General features: G+C 41.9%; 1 protein-coding gene across 2 annotated transcripts; it reads left to right on the forward strand.

Moving 5' to 3' along the window:
- Positions 1 to 367: 367 nt before the first annotated feature.
- stat3 (signal transducer and activator of transcription 3 (acute-phase response factor)) lies at positions 368 to 14069 on the forward strand. Of its 2 annotated transcripts, XM_035616216.2 has the most exons (24): positions 368 to 647; positions 4212 to 4363; positions 4706 to 4949; positions 5073 to 5165; positions 5292 to 5373; positions 5486 to 5586; positions 6012 to 6163; positions 6351 to 6509; positions 6787 to 6879; positions 6960 to 7019; positions 7157 to 7186; positions 7286 to 7379; positions 7476 to 7523; positions 7603 to 7686; positions 8289 to 8387; positions 8513 to 8648; positions 8755 to 8807; positions 8909 to 9003; positions 9185 to 9324; positions 9425 to 9646; positions 9746 to 9788; positions 11506 to 11565; positions 12425 to 12522; positions 13036 to 14069. In XM_035616216.2, exons 2-24 carry the CDS (start codon positions 4236 to 4238, stop codon positions 13074 to 13076), a joined length of 2355 nt encoding a protein of 784 aa, XP_035472109.1. In that variant the 5' UTR covers positions 368 to 647; positions 4212 to 4235; the 3' UTR covers positions 13077 to 14069. The 2 variants fall into 2 exon arrangements, with proteins under 2 accessions (XP_035472109.1, XP_035472110.1); XM_035616217.2 differs by lacking the exon at positions 11506 to 11565.
- The last annotated feature ends 401 nt before the right edge of the window (positions 14070 to 14470 follow it).

Raw genomic sequence — 14470 nt, forward strand, 5'->3', positions numbered from 1 at the left:
AAGAGACTTAGGTAAATAAGCTATTGACCTGTGATTGGCCCGCGGGCTCATGATGAACAGCGCTGGTGTTATTAAACTCTTGATGACGTCGGCGCTGCCAGTAATTCAGATGACTTCCAGGCTGGCTGTTCCGTCGAAGCTCCCGCTCCTCCCGCCGCAGCAAGGCAGCGCGTCGGTGGGACTCTACGCTCCAGCCGCGGGGGGGGGAGGGAGGGTGCTTTGGCGGGAACAGCGCACTTGCGACAGCAGTAAAGACGACGCTCTCAACCAAACCCCGCCGCTATGCCCCGCCTCTCGTGAACATAAGCTGCATTCTGATTGGCTACACACGAGTTCCTGTTACTACGGTTGGTTGTTAGAGCTGTCACTGTCTGGCTGGAAAGACCTGCAATGTAGGCTGGGCTGGGCGAACATGGGTTTCGCGTGTGTGTGTGTGTTTGAGAGAAAAGTGTTTCCCGAGCTGGCAGGGCAAGAAAAGAGTTGCGACCTCTTTCTTGTGTCTCTACCGTCGCTTCCGAGTCTCCCGCTTTAAAAAAAGAAAAGAAACTCGTCACTGGCTTGTTCTGTCCTCGCTCACCCCGAGGAGAAAGGATTCCATTTTTTTTTCTACGAAGAAACTTTCCTTAAAGGGAGTGACAAGGAGCTAGGTAAGAGACTGCGACGACTTCTGCTTTTGGCAGATACTTATTTGTCTGTGGGGTTGTTGTTTTTTTACCAATCAGTATTAATATTATTATCCTGATTGAAATGCACAGCTCCGTTACCCACGAGAGCACGAAACTGTTAACGCTAAGTTATTCAGGAGGACGCCATTGTGTGTCCACCACTCTGTCATGCATGTTATTGAAGTGTCTCCAGGTTTTAGCTGGAGCAGCTTGTGTAGCTGCTAATATCACGACCAAAAGCTCCCAGTCCAGGTCTCGTGAATCTTATCTTTTCTGTTAATGCCAATGGTCTGAGTCGGTTTAATAATAATAATAATAATAATAATAATAACATTATGTGTGTCCGTACAGTATATGACCTGCCACCTCAGACTTCGATCGACTGTGTGTCATCATTGTGTTATTTTCCCCCAGTGATAATCGGGTCATTATTTTTGTTTGCCCCCAATCGCCACGCCCATCTCCTCCCCAGCTGTGGGCCAACACGCCTGACACCTTACACGTACATACATACCTGTTGGACATATAATATGGCAGAGTTAGATTTTGTTAAATAGCATGTTTCCTGCAGCCACTGCAGGCATAGTTCTAAATTTCCCTCGGGATCAATAAAGTATCTATCTATCCATCTATCTATCTATCTATCCATCTATATATATATATATATATATATATATATATATATATATATATATATCTTCTATGTACATAGCATGGCTGCCACTGAATACAAACAGTATGACACGCGCATAGATATTGTGTACGTATGATTATACGTGCTTATATTTTACGCCACCTTTGTCTACAGAGAGCATAAAAAGTTCTCATGGTTTGTTCCTGCGCTTCTCTTTTGTTTGCTCCAGGAAGTACTTACTGGAATATCAGTTGCTTGATTTATGCCCATCACACATTTTGTATCATTAGCCAAGTGTGTTGGAAAACTGGACAAGCAGCAGCAGCAGCACACATCTGGTTGGCACATGTGAATGTGATGTTGTCGAAGAAGAAGTCTGTTTGCATACCATCTTACTGACAAAGGCGTGTGTGTTTAAAAATGTGGTGTTTGGTCAAACCCGCTTTACCTTGGCACTAACACACACACACACACACACACACACACACACACACACACACACACACACACACACACACACACACACACACACACACACACACACACACGTGAAAGAGCCTCAGGACTGTCAGTCAGTTTGGTTTGGACTTTGTCGGGCCCATTACATGTATCAGCCAACCATCCAAATTTAAATTTCATAAAAAGAGGAGTTGTGTAGCAGTGACCAATGTATAACTTGGATGCCAGATGTTATGTAGAATAATTGTTTATGAGCAATAAATTAGTTTTGTGCCCAGGTTTTCACTGAGACTTGATGTAGGTGGTGAGTTTTAGAGCCCCGACCGATATATCGGTTGGCCGATATGAGCCTTTCATAGATATATCGGTATCAGTGCTTATGTTTACCGATATGAAATCTTTTATTGTACAGAATAAACAAGTTCTATTTAGTTGTTAGTTCATTTTGGTTGTATTTATGTTCATCTCATCTCATCTCATCTTCAACCGCTTATCCGGGGTCGGGTCACGGGGGCAGCAGCTCCAGTAGGGGGCCCCAAACTTCCCTTTCCCGGGCCACATTAACAATTGTAATTATGTTATTTAGGATAAAGTTTATGGTTAAATTAAAATATCAAGCCTCAATATCATTTGATAACTACATTTTCCGAATCATTGAAAGATTAAAAAAATATATATATATACGATGTATTGGTATCGAAAATCTTGTACGCCCAAATATATATATATCGGCATCGGCCCCCACAAGTCCATATTGGTCGGGCTTGATTGAGTTCACTGGAAACCCAGTTTGTAATTCAATACGATACATGGAAAGAGTTGAAATAAAGGCTGTTGGAATAAGTTGTGTGATTAAATGTGCCAAGAGGTTTGCAGATTTATCTTAATGACCCTCTTGGTCTCCTGTTTTTGATTAGCTTGTGTGTTTTTTTTTCTATTTGTATCAGAGAAATGTCAAGTTTAGATACTGTTCTCATATTCAACCCATATTCACCAGCACAGAAAACCGAAGAGACTAATTCAGATGCTGGGGGGGAAATGAAAGGGATTCTCACAGTGTCGTCGGTGACTCAGCTGTGCTTTGAAGTGAACACACAAGGGATTTCCTGTCCCCAGAAATTCACACCAGACAGCAAACCATTTTTATATATCTGTGAAAGACGAACTTATCGCTAAAGGAAACCGCCTCCTGCGAATAACTGTTAACAGAATTATTGTGGCTTCCTGGAACACGTGTAGATTTATGTTTCAGGTCGCCCTGAAGTGATGAACAATGAGTTGAACTCTGAGTTACCACCGGGTCATTTGGTTGTTCCGGTACTTGTACAGTGTCGCACACTTCATTATGAAAGACTGTTTTCACAGGGGACCTGTTGAGTTGTAATTCACAAGTTGAGGTGTGACGAAGGCCTCCGCCTAAATATAGCAAAGCAATAGAATGACTATTGTTAGTTCCACCTGTGCTTTTTCAATTCTACAGTTTGTCAAAATGTATGCAAGTGAGAGAAAGATCTTAAAACAAAGCAGATAATGTGCAGGTTTTGTTGACATTGTGTCGGATAAGACTCGATTAACTCTATTATGTGGTTAGTGGTGGTGTTAGAGTGTGAGTGATGCGTAAACATGATCAAATATATGAGAAAAAACAAAGAAGTAGAACGCTTTTCAAAGGTGAACTACACTACCGGCCCTTTTTCTGTCAACAAAAGTAATATCTCAGGCCCTGGAAACAGAAAGCACCGCCTGGTTTAGTGTCGATTAGAAAATATCTTGAATCATCATCATTGTGCAAGAAGCAGAGCTTTTGGTGAACTTCTGTGCCTTCCTTTCAGTTTCCCCTAACGTGCCACTGCACACTCTGTATCACTGTGCAGTGACACTGTCGAACTGCAGGGTCCAAAGTTGTGTGAGGGGCTTTGAACAGAGACATTGTTTAATCCAGTTTGGACGGTAAAGGAGACACCTTTTTCTGTTGGATGCTCTCACTGTCTGGTTATTTTTAGTGTACGAGTCTACAGTCCTCTGCCCTGCTGTTAGTAAGATGAGCCAGTCTGTTGTTCATTTCAAAGAACGTATGTTTTTCTTCGATACCGTAGCTATTTCTACACCTCATAGAAAGAAACGCGTTTTTCATCTTTTCACAACTAATGCGACTGGAGCAAAAAAAAACTCATCCAAAGATCCTTAACTCCCATCTGCTTAAGGGAGTCGACAGCTGTGTTTCACCGAACAGGAAGTGGCTGCACTGAAGAGAAAAGCCTCCCGACGGCCTGTAATAGTTTTCAGAGAAAACCTGACATTTAACCAATTTCACTCTTGTTAGTGTTACTCAGTTAAGGCACGTTTGTTTGTTTGTTTGTTTGTTTGTTTATTTATATGTTTATCGGTATGTGCTCTGGACATCTTGCTCAACTTATGTTTTGATATCTGTTTTTTTTCTTTTTTTCATGTAGGTTTGAGGTGAGGTGTATGTCAGGATGGCTCAGTGGAACCAGTTGCAGCAGCTGGAGACCAGGTACCTGGAGCAGCTCTACCACTTGTACAGTGACAGCTTCCCCATGGAGCTCCGGCAGTTTCTCGCCCCGTGGATCGAGAGCCAGGACTGGTGAGAAATAATGAAATTTCCCGGGGTTTTTTGTTTTGGAAGCACATTTTTGTTTCTCCTGTTTGCTAACAGAGTTTTTATCCCCCGCTCCCTCGAGCCTGGCAGTTGGCCATTAACAATGACTTGCTAATAGAATGCTACACAGAAAGTGTTTTAGCTTCCTTTGTCACCTTCTACCTTATCATCATGCCTTATTCCTCCCTCATGACACCATTACAGGGATCTCAAGCATATTATGTAGCCTGGTGCACCTGAATGACCTAGTATCTGCAGATTAAGTTTTATTTCCTCTCCCATTTATCTGTTTTGATGAGATCCAATTTTTGTCCTCTCCTTTACCAGGGCTTACGCTGCCAATAAGGAGTCGCATGCCACACTGGTGTTCCACAACCTCTTGGGAGAGATAGATCAGCAGTACAGCCGTTTTCTGCAGGAGAATAATGTCCTCTACCAGCACAACCTGCGCAGGATTAAACAGCATCTGCAGAGCAAGTACCTGGAGAAGCCGATGGACATCGCCCGCATTGTTGCCCGCTGCCTGTGGGAGGAGCAAAGGCTCCTGCAGACTGCCACGTCTGCTGCACAGGTAGGGAAAAGCCACTAAGGCCTAGCATAAAGGTTTTATGTTATTAATCAGTAATAAAGTCATTAATGGGTTTGGTTTGGCGCAATGATTTTACATGTTAGCGTATCTTCTGCTCTCTTGCAGGATGGCCAGGCAGCTCATCCAACGGGGACGGTGGTGACAGAAAAGCAGCAGATCCTGGAGCACAACCTTCAAGACATCAGGAAGCGGGTGCAGGTTAGTTTCCATCAGAGACGCACTGATTTTAATTATTTAAATATGTAATATAAGTACCACTGAACACTCTCTCACCCTGTGTGATCAGTCTTGTTATAAATATGCAAATCATCGGTTGCACAACAGGATATGGAACAGAAGATGAAGATGCTCGAGAACTTGCAGGATGACTTTGACTTCAATTACAAGACACTGAAAAGCCAAGGAGGTATGTTCTACTAAATATCTAACCTTTTATTGATCTTTTGAAAATGTGTTGACACTGTCTTACATGAACTTTAATTAAAATGCTTTAATCAGCCTTCTTGTATACTTTACAGAGTTGTCCCAGGACCTAAATGGAAATAGCCAGGCGGCGGCTACAAGACAGAAGATGGCTCAGCTTGAGCAGATGCTGAGTGCCCTGGACCAGCTCAGGAGGGTTGGTGCCAAAGCCTTACTAAGCTAAAGCTCCAGAGTGTAAAATTTGGCGGCATCTGGTGGTGAAGTTGCAGACGGCAACAACTTGATGACCAAACTACTTGCTACGATTTGGTGTTCTACAACTACGTCGAGTGTTGCGTCGTTTTCTGTTGTTGCCGTTGGCCGTCATGAATTAGTTCTTCCTGTTTTCTCTTCTTTTCCGATAAATAATTAGTATGATCCTCCATTTCGCGAAACTCTGGCTTCTCGAACTTGTTAGCCTGCACTGTCGACCGCCACTCACTGAAGAAACGCGACTGCTGATTCCTCTTCCGGTTTTTAAAGATATTGGCATTTTTTTAAATCCTTAACCCTCTGACAGAAAGTTTAGACCTCAGATGGGCATGTTTGACATATGCTTTGCCTGTCATCTTCTCATTTCAGCAAATCGTGACAGAGATGGGAGGCTTGCTGACTGCCATGGATTATGTGCAGAAGAACCTGACGGATGAAGAACTGGCCGACTGGAAGAGAAGACAGCAAATAGCATGTATCGGCGGTCCACCGAACATCTGCCTGGATCGCCTCGAAACATGGTAACCGGGAGTTCCTGAATCAGCGATCAATTAGTCTTTTAAATTTTAATGTTTGTCAATAATAGCTAGTAATTTATTTGAATCAGTCTAATTTTTAAAGGAATTAACCACCCAAAGCATTCCTAAAACATGGCAGCAGACGGAACTTATGTTGAACTTGAACTGGGGTTTAATTTTTCCTCACCAGGATCACATCCTTGGCTGAGTCCCAGCTCCAGATTCGCCAGCAGATCAAGAAGTTGGAGGAGCTTCAGCAGAAGGTTTCCTACAAAGGGGACCCCATCATTCAGCACCGACCCGCCCTGGAGGAAAAGATAGTGGACTTGTTCAGAAACCTGATGAAGAGGTAATGCGCTGGAGGAAACGTCACGGTGCATCTGCTCAGAGAATGAAATCGAAGCTCAAGGTTCCATCTACGAATGATATAGAGCTTTCAGCTGCTCCTCTCTATATTCTTTATTCTACTAATGGACTGGTTTTAGACTTTTACATCATGTGGTAATATGAGAGCCGGCTGATAGAGAGATGCAGTTGACAGCTCAGAATAATTAGTAAGTGGACCTTTGACCTTAGATTCTCTATAGCACATCTTCTCTGAAACACGATCCCCTCTTGTCTTCCAGTGCGTTTGTGGTGGAACGACAGCCGTGTATGCCAATGCATCCCGACAGACCCCTGGTCATCAAAACAGGAGTGCAGTTCACAAATAAAGTCAGGTAAAGATGCAGGCCTGCGGAAAAAACACACAATATCTTGATGGATTTTGTGGACGATATTTTGATCTCTCACTTTCCAGGTTACTGGTTAAGTTTCCTGAACTCAACTACCAGCTGAAAATTAAAGTTTGCATTGACAAGTGAGTTTATTATTTATTTATTTATTTATTTTTAATCTTCGGTTCCCAAAATGTATATCAATACGATTGAGATCAGTAAGACACTGGACTGAGTGAAGAAGGGAAAATAACTGCTTTGCTAATTTTCATGTTTTCAGAGAATCCGGCGATGTGGCTGCAATTCGAGGGTAAGACTTGAAAGAACATTTTGCAAAGCCTGGACTTTAAATTTTATATTATTTCAGAAAGGAGTCTCACTTACTGCTGCCCCCTTGATTTTCTTCTAGGTCACGAAAGTTCAACATCCTCGGTACCAACACAAAAGTCATGAACATGGAGGAGTCCAATAATGGCAGCCTGTCAGCAGAGTTTAAACACTTGGTGAGTAATGGAGGATAAAACTCTGAATGTTTGACAGTGATGAAGTTCTCTGCTTAAAGTCTTCTACAGAGCAACTCACTTCCTGTTTTCTTGCAGACCCTGAGAGAACAGAGGTGCGGCAACGGTGGCCGGACCAATAGTGATGTAGGTACTCTTCCTAACACTCAGTTTAAACAGTCCATGCAGTCTTGTAATGGAGGTTTAAATATTCTCTTTTCTCCAGGCCTCTCTGATTGTCACAGAGGAGCTGCATCTCATCACTTTTGAGACAGAAGTCTATCACCAAGGTTTGAAGATAGATCTGGAGGTGAGTATCTTGAGCTGTGGAGACATTTCTGTCTTTCTCTCGCTTTAACTTTCACACAAGACCAGGAAGTGAAGAGAACTCAAAACTCGAAAAACTCTGAAAGCGTAACGCAGTGTTGTTCTTTGACATCCCCGTCGAAAGTCATCATCAGACAAATGAGTCACCATCACCAGCTTCTAGATGTGCTGTTACTGAAAAACACAATGACTGACCTGATCCCAGTTTCTCCCCCGAGGGCAACAGAGTAACAGCAAACAACACTTGTGCTTTTATATTATCACAAATCAAAATTCTCCCACTGACAGATGGTAGTTGTTGTAAAGACAGTGTAAACACTAAATTGTGCATCTTTTGTGGCCTTTACATAATAAATTTGACATATCATTCATATTATCATGCATTATATTATTTACATATAAATAATATATGTCTGTTCTTTCTTGAGGGAACTGTCATACTTGCAGATCTGATCCAAGATCTCGTATGCAACAAGCAGAAACATTTTTGAATCATTCGTCAGTAGGCAAATAATAAAACGTTTTTAAAAAGGATGCGATGCATACATACTGACTTAAATTTTTACTTTTGTTTCCTTTGTGCAGACTCATTCTCTGCCCGTGGTCGTCATTTCAAACATCTGCCAGATGCCCAACGCCTGGGCCTCCATCCTGTGGTACAACATGCTCACCAACCACCCAAAGGTAGGACAGCACAGTCTGGTGGAAAGGGGCCTGAACGGAGGGTGTTGATCTTTGAAGTTGCATATTACCGTATCGGGAAAAACGTGAGGTTTTAGTAATGAGTTGGCCCTGGTGTGTCTACGCAGAACGTAAACTTCTTCACCAAGCCTCCGGTGGGAACGTGGGACCAGGTTGCGGAGGTGCTAAGCTGGCAGTTCTCCTCCACCACCAAGAGAGGCCTGACAATCGAACAGCTCACCACACTGGCTGAGAAATTACTCGGTGAGTTGAAAAGCCTGAAAAAACTCTTAATTAATAACCTCGCACTGTTTCATATACACTCATACATAATGTTGTAATGTAACTTTTTTTTTTATTGTCCACTTAGGGCCTTGTGTCAACTACTCTGGCTGCCAGATCACATGGGCCAAGTTCTGTAAGGTACTTCACCCACCAGCCACATGTGCTTCAGTTTGCTTCCGCCATATTGCCATTGTGTCGAGTCGGTGCAAGTTATTATTTTTTTCCTTTCTTTTTCCCAGGAAAACATGGCTGGTAAAGGCTTCTCCTTTTGGGTGTGGCTGGACAACATCATTGACCTGGTGAAGAAGTACATCCTGGCACTGTGGAACGAGGGGTGAGGGGGTCGCCCTTTGTTTACAGCCCAAGTCCCAGAGCAGTTTCTGGAATTGGCCGTATACTGCATGCCAAAACACTTGACTCATAATTACTTATAATGTGAAAAGCAGCAGTCAACAGCTTTTAAAATAGATTGACTATTTTGATATTGAATGCGTTTTCCTGTTTCTTCCCTACAGGTATATCATGGGCTTCATCAGCAAGGAGAGGGAGAGGGCCCTTCTGAGTCCGAAACCGCCCGGCACTTTCCTGCTCCGCTTCAGTGAGAGCAGCAAGGAGGGGGGCATAACATTCACATGGGTCGAGAAAGACATCAGCGGTGAGTAGTTTTGGGGGCCTTCTTATATACAGTACTCTTTTATAATGTTTTTTTTTTGTTTTTTAAAGACATTCTCTGACACTACCTGGTATGACCTCAGGAAAGACCCAGATCCAGTCGGTGGAGCCCTACACCAAGCAGCAGCTCAACAGCATGTCATTCGCCGACATCATCATGGGCTACAAGATCATGGACGCCACCAACATCCTGGTTTCGCCGCTCGTCTACCTCTACCCTGAGATCCCCAAAGAGGAAGCGTTCGGGAAGTACTGCAGGCCGGAGGCAGCTCCTGAGCCGGAGATGGGAGGAGACTCCACGAGCAGTAAGTCACTGAGCGTTGCCTAGTATGTGTGTTAATCTTTTTTTTTTCTTTTTTTTCTGATAAATATTGAAGGAATGTTTTTCTTTTCCCCCCTGACAGCTATTCAGCCATACCTGAAGACAAAGTTCATCTGCGTCACGCCGTAAGTATCTGTCACTCCCTCTTTATCTTTAAGATGCCAACAGGATAACGAGGTTCTGCAATGAATATTTCTGATAAGATAATCCGTAATGAGTACCTTGACGACACGGTCAGTAATGATAATAGAGATGATAACGAACACCTCGACTGTCGGGTCAGCACTTCGTACTTTGATCACACAATCTGTGACGAGCGCTGTGATAATATGGACTTAAAGGAGCACAGTTGATTTTAGGACCAGATGGTGCCAATGTACATTAAGGGTTTAAGGGTTAAGGGTCACACAGAACGAGAGATGGAGCTTTTGTTGTCTTTTTTTTTTTTCAAGTTCCCAAAAAATGATTTACTGGAAGACCACATGCCATATTATTTGATGATGATATTTCTTTTTACAAAGAAAACAGAGTGAATGTTCCTGCTCAAAATCCGAACTTCCTTTTTTTTAAAGCTTCTATGGTATATGGCAAGTGTTGCCAAATGTTCAGAGAAAAGAGAACAAAGCTGTTTTCACTCTTGCTGTGAGTCACCACTGTCCTCAGAGCAGCCAGCTAAAAAAAACTTTAATGTGCAGATTCTATATAGATCCAGTTAAAAACAAATTGTCACACCTGGCGTCAGATTAGCGTCTTCACTGAGGGGAACTCATTTCCATGCTCAGTATGCAAATAATCATGTGCAACGCCTTATTTCTGTAGATCTGACATGCAATAAAAAACATAAGCAGAAAAAAGGTAGGTGACCATCCAATGTGTTCTGGTCGTAATCGCACTTCAATTAAAGACCCTTTGTTTTGGTCCGGACCAATATGACAACAACAAGAAACAGTAACAAAGAAAATCCTTACTTCTGAACCTGGTCTACAAAGTTTACCCTGTAGCAGAAGGGGAGAAAAAAAGAATGGATCTACAATTATAGACAATTTAAACAAAAACTTTACAAATATTTACAAATGCCGACATTTAGAAATATTAGAATGTAAGTTAATGAAACTCCATATTGCTTTTCAGTTTTGTCCGAACCAAAATTGCAGGCGTGGAAGAAGCCTTTGACCACGGTCTGACCTGAGCTGGTATCGTCCGTTTTAGCAGTGTGAAAAAAAAGGACCAATTACAGGAAGTTGAGGCAACTAGCTATCATAGAAGAAGAAAAATAATCTTTTATCTTTAATTATCCCTAAATTTTTATTGATTAATCTATTGATTCTTTTCTCGATTGAGTGAGTATCTTGAGTTTGCAGCCTTTGCCTCCAGGGGAGATGTTCTTTCACTTTTCAAGTGTTGTCTCGATCCGACCGGGATTCACCCCGTTTACTTCCTCATCAGTGGTAAATAACACAGAGAAACTTCTCATTTGTCCCTAGATGCTGCGGCGTTTATCAACAGTCAGACTGAAACTTGCGCGTCGTTGCAGCCCTTGTGAACTCGCAAAATTGCAAAGTGAAAGCAAAACTAAATGTATGCAACGTAACAAAAACACGAACGTTGTTTCCTGACCTTGGTGTGAAAGGCCCTTACTGGAAAAATAAATGAGGTGGGAGGAGGAGACTAGGGTCAAAGTTGACTGCAGGTGAGTGTGACGGTGTGACGGTTGACCTGAGATCAGAGGCATGTGCACACGGGGCCTGTCAGCCACGTGTGCTTTGGTCGGTCAAGGGTTTGGTGGCGTGCTGTCGGGTTGTTGTGAGGTTTGCTCAGCGAGATCCTGACCTGTCTCCGTAGGTGTCCCTCCGTGTTCATGGACTTGCCGGACAGTGATCTGCTTGGGAACGGATTCCCAGGGTAGGCACCTCGGGGGGGCGGGGGCTGGCATGTAGGGTTGTGTGTGCATCATGTCACTTTGTCTGTGTGTCTGAGGGAGGGGGGAGTCAGGGATGTTTGGTGCAGCACCCCCACAGCCTCTTTTCATGGTTCTGTGGCTCCTGGTTCAAAAGCGTCTCCCTTACATTCATCATTTTCTTTTTTCTTATTTGGTGGAGGTCACGTTTTTTTTGTCCTAAGTCCTCAACCAAATCTATTTGTATGGATTTAACAGTCTGAACTACATATGCCTTTTACTTTGTTTGAGGAAAAAGTGATAAAGATGACTAATTCCGTAAGAGAATTGACAAAGCCATGTGGGCTTGACAGAATAAGGAAACAAAACAAAAAAACAAAATTGTTCTTTGTTAAATGTGATAGAAAAGATGAGTAATGGCCTGTTTGATCCACTTAATAGTCTGTGCTAACCAACGTCTGACATTAATGTAGAGTAGCTGTCATTAACATTAACATGCAAGTCTTTTGTGTCCGTCTGCCTGCAATAAAAGCAGGAAAAACATCCTCAGCATCTGCCCAGTCTGTCTCCGTTTCATCTGTCATTTATTCTTGATATTTAAATCTGAATGTTTGTCAGATCCATCCCAGCTTTACTCTCGTCACTTTGCATACTGATGCTGAATGTGGAATTATCTATTAGAGTATGATGAGACTGATGGACGGACTTTTTCCTCTAATTTACTGCTGATACACTTCTGCTTGTGGTAGCCATGAGTCAGTGTAATGAAGACGAATGCTAATATACAGAAGTCGGCAGGTGCAGGTTAAGATTGTCACTTGTTAAGTGGGATGAGAAAGATTTTTTTTGTTTTTGTTTTTACAGCACAAACTCTGGAAACACCAGTGACCTGTTCCCCATGTCACCGCGCACCCTCGATTCTCTGATGCACAACGAAGCAGAAGTGAATGCGGGACATTTGGGTGAGTCAGTTACACGCGTATGGTTCATAAACAAATGTTTTAATTTACACGCATTTACATAGTGAATTGCCAAGACAAACCCCTGACCCACCAATAGCCAGCTTGGTCCCAGCTGCATTCTGGGAGCATATTTCATTTGCTCTGCAAGACTACGGTCTGGATACTCTCCGCTGGAAAGTGATTTCTTGCTGGTCCAATCACAACCAATTATCTGATAATGGGCGGGGTTTATACCATGACAAGGAGACAAGCGGCTTGTTTTAAAACAACCCAGATGGCTGCCGCTGATGTGTACCCGATATTTTCAAATCTCTCTCCCCAAGACACTGCAACACTCGTTCACAGACATTGTGGATGACCTAACAGTACTAACAGTACTAGCCTAAATACTAACAGTATTTGTAAGACAATAGGACCACCCCTTAATCCTTTGTTTTCAAAATTGTCCTCACTCAAACAGTACAACTTTATTCATAACTAATATTGACGGCAGGTATTTGAATTCCCCCACAGATTCGCTCACTCTGGACATGGATGTAGCATCGCCTATGTGAAGAGATCTCTCCTTTGTTGGGATTTGACGATGGTTTTCCTACCACTCTGCCTGTACAGTTTGTTTCTTGTTCCTGTGTAGACGTTCGCACAGTAGGGAATTGAAAGATGTCCATTTAAAAAGACAGTGCCACATTTTTTCTTTCTTTCTTTTTTTCAAGCCTTTCACTGTACACCTGTACTTCACGTGTGTGGAACTGTCCATCACTACTGACCTACTCACTGAACTTCCACTCAGTACTTCCCCATCTTCATAGATGTCTTTTAAGTATCCGGAATTGTATTTTTTTAAAACATTGTACTGTGTGTTTGCGTTATTGACTCTTGAAAATGTTAATGTAATCTTTTCTTTCTTTTTTTTTCTTTGAATAAGAAAATGTAATGATAATAATTCTTGTATAAGCTATGCCGCTTTAGAAATGTACGTAGTAGAAGAATATAATTTGATGCATTTAATTCTTTCTCTATGTTTTTGTTTTGTATCTTTCGGATCCCTGCCAAATGTCATTGTCACAGCTGCTCCAAAATACCTTGGTTGCACTTAAAACCGTTTTTACCCAAAACGTAATATTTGTCATATTTCTCAGAGCCATTTTGAGGCATTTTAAAAATCTACAGAGAAGGAAAGACAAGGAGTTTCAGACCGTTCTGAAGTTATTTACTTGTGAGCGTTGTATCGTGAGAAATTACATGATATAACTTATAAGTTGTTTGTGATCCCGTGAACTGCACTTGCTTCAGAAATTAACCTTGTTATTATTATTTTTGTTTTTGGCTGAACTCACCTGAAATGATCAGATACGTTTAGTAAATCACTTTTTATGAACAATTCGTTTTAGAACTTGTTATCGGACCTTTAACCTTTCACCCGGTTGCGTAAATCTGAACCCACGTTTTTCCTGTAAATCCAAGAAACGTTGTGAGGTTTTCTGTAAAATATGCTTTTAAGGATTCATGATTTGACAGACGGCAATAAAAACAATTTGGAACGAAAAGTATTTGAGTATTCTCTTGGTTTGATTATTGACTTTGAACGTTTTTTTCTAATTTCTTAACGGAATGGCACTGTTTTTACATGAATATGCAAGTTGGTGGCAACAATCAGTAAGGACTGAAAAATACTAACTTATTCAACACAATCAGTTCAAAACAGTACAATTTGTCTGTTTATGCTTCGAAAGTCGTGTGCAGGACAAAGTAAGATGAAAGTGAAGCAGAAAAGAAAATTGAGCTGAAATTCAATTTGTTTAGTCTTCTCAATGCAATCAGTGTTTAAATATTTGATTTTCGAGTTATTCAGATGAATCAGTCACGATTAAACAGGCACTTGTGTGTAGAGGAGAGGAGTTTTGAGAAGGAATTTTTCTAAGTTACGTGGCTTTCTCATAAAATAATT

The sequence above is a fragment of the Scophthalmus maximus genome, chromosome 17 (genome assembly GCF_022379125.1).
Source record: "Scophthalmus maximus strain ysfricsl-2021 chromosome 17, ASM2237912v1, whole genome shotgun sequence".
Classification (NCBI taxonomy): Eukaryota; Metazoa; Chordata; class Actinopteri; order Pleuronectiformes; family Scophthalmidae; genus Scophthalmus; species Scophthalmus maximus.

Coding starts and splice junctions, on each gene's coding strand:
- stat3 (XM_035616216.2), top strand. CDS start 4,236: ATGGCTCAGTGGAACCAGTTGCAGCAGCTGGAGACCAGGTACCTGGAG. Junction 4,364..4,705: donor TGGATCGAGAGCCAGGACTG/GTGAGAAATAAT, acceptor CTCCTTTACCAG/GGCTTACGCTGCCAATAAGG. Junction 8,808..8,908: donor CATGGGCCAAGTTCTGTAAG/GTACTTCACCCA, acceptor TCTTTTTCCCAG/GAAAACATGGCTGGTAAAGG.